Below are 6,910 nucleotides of genomic sequence, written 5' to 3'. Positions count from 1 at the left end.
AATTCCACCATAATAATTAGGAACTAATACAGTTTTATATATCGCAGTGATTTCTGTTGTGTTGTAATTTATTCTGTATTTCCTCTAAATACACGGTTTGTTGCTTATTCAAAAGGTAGTTTGTCTATTTTCATGAAACTTTGGCTCATTAGGGCAACCATTTAATCGGGCCAAAATGTACAATTCACAGTGTGCCCCAATTAACTGGAACGCACTATATTTGAAACCTGGGCTGATTCATTTACGATTTCACACAGAAACTTTATAATAATCAGCACACTCGTCAATTAAACAAAAATTAGAAATTTATTGGACATAACCCAAGTGTGCTTTCACCATATTACATATAATGACTAATTGAGCCATACCTTGGCGTGTTGAACATTTTACTTACATACATTTGTGATAAACATTATGAAAGTCATCTACAACATGTGTAAAATGTTCATGGAGATGAGCTTGCTGTTGATTTTATCTTGTTGCGCCAGTGTTTTTATATTGACAGAAGAGAAGATGTTTGAAGGTTTTCTTGAAGGTAGCATTGCATAGTGCATAGCAGGCTGGGTTGAGTGTACTGTTGATGTAACAGAGCCAGTATCCAATAGTCCATACTGTATTAGGAACGCAGACTGAACATAAAGTGTTAATGAGTACCATGACACTGTAGGGGGTCCAGGTGATGATACATGCCAGCAGAATAGCCAAGATGGTCCTGGTCACCTTATTCTCCCGGGATACACCTCCGTTCCTTTTCTCAGCAGGGGTCTTTGTCATTTTAATGATCTTGTGGGCTGCGGCGAGCTCTCTGTCTCTACAATTCTTGGTGCTGTTGTCTGACACCATTTCAATTGTGGTAGCACAGTAGTCACTCTTTTGGGATTTCGTGACGACCTTTATGCTGGAGAGCTTGGAGCTGCCATTGCTAAAATGCCTTTGTGCACTGGAGACTGTGCTCTCATCAATCGTTCCTTCCTCCTTCTGGATGGAAGGGACGACACTGACGGAAGTCGAGGGATTTGAGACCCCCTTTTCCTCTCCTTGGCCACAGTGATCCGTCATTACTTCACCAGCTGCCTTGCCATTTTCTACTTTGACATTCTGCAACCCATCAGGTGCACTTGACATGTTGTTGTTATTCGGTTTCATTATTTTGCCTCGGAGTAGAATCGGAGGGATGGTGCCTTTGTTTGACTCTGGCTCTTTCTTATCCTTCTTGATCCGACTCTTACTAGCACGGGATATGTGCACATACAAAATAGTCATGGTAATAACCGGCAGATAGAAGGATGCTATTCCAGTGCCAAAAGTGACAACTGGACTTGAGAAGAACTGTACATAACACTCAGTCTCTTCAACTGTTCGCCGACCTACAATGAACTGCCAGAAGAGAATGGCAGGAGCCCACAGGATAAATGACAGCACCCAAGCAGCTGCAATCATCATCAGTGCCATCTTGGTGGTTCTTTTCAGAGGGTAGCTGAGAGGCTTTGTCACACAGAAATATCGGTCAAAGCTGATGATAAGCAGGTTCATGACAGATGCATAACTAACAACATAATCTAGAGCCAGCCATAAATCACACACCACTGGGCCCATGGGCCAGTAGCCAATGACGATGTAAATGGTGTAAAGATTCATAGAGAACACACCAACAATCAAATCAGCACAGGCTAAGCTGAAAATAAAATAGTTGTTAATTGTTTGTAACTGTCTGTTTACTTTGATAGAAAGCATAACCAGAATGTTTCCGATAATGGTCACCAGACTCAAAGATAATGTTACAATCACAATGAAGATTAGTTCAACTGTTTTGTAAGCGCTTCCTCTTTGAATGTCTGATAGGTTGCTGAGAGATGAATTTGTCTGCGTTGAATTAGCCATCCTTTCCCTCTGAGTTAGCAATGATGTGGCCTAACCGTAGAAAATAAGAGAAAAAGGAGAAATATTAGCAAACAAGCAATAACGGATTTCTAACTGAAGTCTCACCAGCAAGAACACAGAAGACCAGCTGTTGTAAAAAACTTCAAGATTATTGCTGAGGGACTTATTTATAAACAGGAATCACAGAGATCATTTTTTGTACGTGCAATTAACTATGAATTAATAGTTAATTACTAGTACCTAACCGAATGAAGATGATGCCCGACATTGCAAACATGTTTTCATTAGATTGGTCCACCTTTATGCACTTAAAATGATGGGAAACCTCTGATCCCTTGGTTCCCTTATGTGCACGTGCCTTAAACGCAAAAACTATATGAATAATAGAAAACCGAGAAAGGACGCAAGAAAAACAGATGCACAGGATCATCCCTCTCCTATAGCAGCAACAACCATCCAAACTCCATAAACTTGCAGTCAAAAGTAAAAATGAAGCAAAGTACCGGAAGGAGAGAAGAATCTGGGATTGAGTTACGTCGGATCAACAGCATGTGTTTCAAAACAGAATGCTAAGGATCCATGTTAATGGTGGTTTAACACTGTTGATTTTCCCTAGTTATGAAACCCATGGGAAGGCTAAGCAACGATGGTCTAATTTTCTTGAAACTAATAGTCTATGAGGGGAAGCTATGACTTGTAAAAAAATGATAGTTGATACCTGAAGCCAAGGGGCACCAATATCCTTGTGGGCAGGTTTGCTGGAGATGTGGAGGATGGTTTAAACTATTTAGGCAGGGAGGATGGGACCTGGAATGATAGGTCTGAAGACGGGGCAGTTGGTAAACAAGTAAATGCAGTGTGTAGTGAGACTGTGAGGAAGGACAGGCAGGTTGCAGTCACTGGGATGAGTTGAAGTCTAACTTGGTGGCAAAATTGAAGAGAGTAAGGAATATATGCCTGAAGCTGTCATATTTGAAAGCTCACTGTACAGTATATGGAATGAGGTTGAGGTTAGAGTTTGCAGTTAAGACATCGTGGCCATCACTGAATCGTGGCTGAAAGAAAATCATAGTTGGGAGATTAACGTCAAAAGATAGATTGTATAGAAAGGACAAGCAGGTAGGTAAAGGGGATGGAGCGGGTTTGTTAGTAAAAAATTAAGTCAGATCCTTACAAATAGGAAAAATTGAATTGGAAGATGGAGTATTCTTGTGGGTAGAGTTGAGAAACTGCAAAGGTAAAAAAAGACCCTGATGGGGGCTATATCCATGCCTTAGAACAGTGGCCTAGTGGTGGGGTACAACTTACAACAGGAGACAGAAAAGGCATGTAAAAATGGAAATATTACAATAGTCGTGGGGTATTTCAATATGCAGGTAGATTGAGAAATTCAGGTTGCTGCCGAACCCCAAGAGATGGAATTTGTAGAAAGCGTACACGTTGGGTTTCTGGAACCGCTTGTGGTTGGGGCCACCAGGTGAAAGGCAATTTTGGATTGAGTGCTGTGTTATGAACCAGATTTCATTAGAGAGTTTAAGTAAAGGAACCCTTAGGAGACACATATCATAATTTGATAAATTCACTCTGCTGTTTGGGAGGGAGAAAATAAAGTCAGATATATTAGTATTTTAGTTGAAACAAAAGGGATACTATAACAGAAGCATGAGAGAGGAGCTGGCCAAATTTAATTGGAAGGGGACAGTACCAGGGATTACAGCAGAACAGCAATGGTTGGTGTATCTGGGAGCAATTCAGAAGGCGCAGGATAGATACATGCACAAGTACTCTAAAGGGAGGATAAGGTAACAGTGGCTGACAACGGAAGTCAAAAACAGCATAGAGGGAAAAAAGTGAACAAACAAATACAGTAAAAATTGTGGGAAGTTAGAGGATTGGGATGATTTTAAAAAGCTAACAATAATTTATAAAGAGAGATATGAACATAAGTTTGCCAATAATATGATGATACCAAAACAATTCTTTCAGAAATATAAAAAGTAAAGGAGAGACGAGAGTGGATATCGGACCACTGGACAATTATGCTGGCGTGGTAGTAATGGGGGAACAGAAATGGCAGACAAACTTAATACATATTTTCTGCCTGTCTTCACTGTGAAAGACACTAGGAGTATGTCAAAAATCCAAAAGTATCGGAGGGAGAATTAAGTGTCGTTGCTATTGAGGTGCTTTTGAGGTTGAAAGTTTGAATGCTAGATAAGTCACCTGGACCAGATATACTACACTTTCGGTTTCTGAAAGAGGTAGCAGCGGAGGTTGTGGAGGCATTAGTCATGATCTTTCAAGAATTATTAGGTTCTAGAATGGCTCTGGAGGATTGGAGAAAAGAAAATATCACTCCACACTTTAATGGAAGGGAGGCAAATGAAAGAGAATTATAAGCGAATCATCCTGACTTCAGTAGTTGGAGGTATTGGGGTCATTATTAAGACTGAGGTTTTGGTGTAGTGGGAGGCACATGATAAAGCAGGCAAAGTCAGAGTGGTTTCCTTCAGGGAGAATCATGCCTAACAAGTCTGTTGGAATTCGTTGAGGAAAGAACAAGCAGGATAGACAACAGAAAATCTGTGGATGTTGATTACTAGGAGTTTCAGAAGGGCTTTGACAAGGTGCTGCACATGAGTCCACTTAGCAAATTAAGAGCCCATGGCATTACAGGAAAGATACTAGCATAGATAGAAGATTGGCTAACTGGCAGAAGAGAAGGAGTGAGAATAAGAGGTCTTTTCTGGTTTGCTGCAGTCTATTAGTAATGTTCCACAGGGGTCTTTGTCGGAGCCGATTTTTTTCACGTTATATGTCAATGATTTGGGTGACTGAATTGATGGCTTTATGCCAAGTTTCAGTATTACACAAAACGAGTTGGAGGGGCAGGTAGCGTTCAGGAAGCTAATTATCTGAAGAAGGTTTAGACAGACTTGGAGAATGAGAAGATGGAATATAGTGTAGGGAAGTGTATATATAGTCATGCATTTTGGTAGAAGGATTAAAGGCATAGACTATTTTCTAAATGGAGAGAAAATTTAACAATCAGAGGTGCAAAGGAACTTGGGACTCCTTGTTCAGGATTATCTAATGGTTGACTTGAGGGCTGAGTCTGTGGTCGCTTTCATTTCAATAGAACTATAATATAAGAGTAAGGATGTAATCCTGGGGCATTATAACCATTGGTCAGACCAAACATGGAGCACTGTGAGCAGATTTGGGCCCCTTATCTAAGAAAATATGTGTTGGCATTGGAGAGGGTCTATAGAGGTCCATGGATATAAAAGTGTTAATCAATGAGGAGAATTTGATGGCGTTGGGCCTGTACTCACTTGAGTTTAGAAGAATGAAGGGGGATCTCATTGAAACCTATCGAATAATGAACTGCCTCGATAGAGAGGATTTGGAGAGGATGTTTCTTATACTGGGGAAGACTAATTAATTAGTTTCCGGTATGCCCAGTTATTTGCAGCTTGAAACATTTCTTCTCAATTTTCGTTACACTTCTGACAGATTTGTGATGTTTATACAATTATTTTAAATCAGCAAAATCACAAAATGCTGGATTAACTCAGCAGAGATTTGCTAGAACATTGCGTCTGTTGCTTTGGATTTCCAGCATCTGCGGATGTTTTCGTCTTTTTTTTCTACATCAGTAATGTGTTCATTTGTCCGTTGCTAACACGACGTTCATCTGGCTGTTATATCTCTGTTCGTATCTATGTTTCGTTTGTGTGTGTGTGTGTGTGTGTGTGTGTGTGTGTGTGTGTGTGTGTGTGTGTGTGTGTGTGTGTGTGTGTGTGTGTGCGTGCCTGTGTGTGTGTGTGTGTGTGTGTGTGTGTGTGTGTGTGTGTGTGTGTGTGTGTGTGTGTGTGTGTGTGTGTTTGTGTGCATGTTTGTATCTGGCCAGGAAGGTGTTGAAGCACTGAAGGACAGTTCAAAATTGGAAACCGCATGGGCAGAAGTTTGGTGTCGGTCGGGCGGTGTCGGTGCACCTCGTTTACAGATGTACAATTAGTCAGCAAATCCCTGAAATCTGTAAATGTGACTGTTCCGGGATGAAGTCAGTCTTTATCATTAGAGCTCCCGCATTATTTCCTGTGGATGAATCACTGCTTAGACAACGCCCAAGAATTTTTGGTGTAGTTGTCTTCAGTCAGCCGAATACTTACATCAGAGACAATGGATTTAAATTAAAGTGTTAGTTCAAGTAGCTGTAACGAAGAAAGTTAGTCAGGGATGCAACCATATCTCAGGAGACCGATACTTTGTATAAATCAGCGCTGTTTTGACGAAATCAGCAAAGTGTCTGCCCGAGCTGAGGATTCGGCAGTAACAGAATTCGTACATTCTCACTGAAATGGATTATTCTCTCATCTGGCGAATAGAGGAAGTCTACTGTCCTTTTATTTCAGCCTTTGGAATTCCCGGTAGGCCGCAGTGTCACCTGCCGTTGGTGGGAATTGAAGTTTAATTATTATATTGTGATCGCTTCTGTCGCTGGTTTCCACTGTCACCTGTCCAGTCCGGGTGTTCTGCGTTTCAGGAATGGAATGGAAACACCGGGAATGTGTATTCTGGGATCCGGATCGAAAACAAACTGCTGCAGGAATTTAGCGAATCGGCCAAAATCTGTGGAACTGAACGGGTTAGACAGCGTTCTTCCTGGTGTTTGCGTTCAATAATTTGATGTTCGGGTTTCTGTGCTTTGGTCTTGTAGCAGATGCCCTGTATTTGGGAATACTGGGTTTGCACAGCCCGCTGAGACTAAACGAATTGATTGTCTGCAGTTGTACCTGAACGGTTGTCTGAGTTAGGTGCAACAAAAAAAACTATCTTTTGGTAGTAACAATTTAGCCAATGTCAGGAATTCTTTTTCTCAAATTGCTGTTCCCTCTCTCTCATCCAGCGAACTTGGTGGCGATTGTGATCCTGTCCCGGGGAAGGTGCGGTCTCTCCAAATGTGTCACTCGCTACATGGTGGGAATGACAGTGGCCGATCTCCTGGTCGTTATCTCGGATCCGC

At 41.3% G+C, this 6,910-nt stretch overlaps 1 protein-coding gene across 2 annotated transcripts; it reads right to left on the bottom strand.

The window, feature by feature from the left end:
* Positions 1–471: 471 nt before the first annotated feature.
* On the bottom strand, positions 472–2,703 carry LOC140722945 (muscarinic acetylcholine receptor M2-like). 2 transcript variants are annotated; one of them, XM_073037572.1, is made up of 2 exons: positions 2,679–2,703; positions 472–1,820 (listed from the first exon to the last, which is right to left on the bottom strand). In XM_073037572.1, exon 2 carries the CDS (start codon positions 1,732–1,734, stop codon positions 472–474), a length of 1,263 nt encoding a protein of 420 aa, XP_072893673.1. In that variant the 5' UTR covers positions 1,735–1,820; positions 2,679–2,703. The 2 variants fall into 2 exon arrangements, with proteins under 2 accessions (XP_072893673.1, XP_072893672.1); XM_073037571.1 differs by lacking the exon at positions 2,679–2,703 and having other exon boundaries at positions 472–1,881.
* Between the last annotated feature and the right edge of the window lie 4,207 nt (positions 2,704–6,910).

Source organism: Hemitrygon akajei, unplaced genomic scaffold (assembly GCF_048418815.1).
Source record: "Hemitrygon akajei unplaced genomic scaffold, sHemAka1.3 Scf000094, whole genome shotgun sequence".
Taxonomy (NCBI): Eukaryota; Metazoa; Chordata; class Chondrichthyes; order Myliobatiformes; family Dasyatidae; genus Hemitrygon; species Hemitrygon akajei.
Note: the sequence above shows the minus strand (reverse complement) of the source record. Positions and strands in the feature narration are given on the sequence as shown.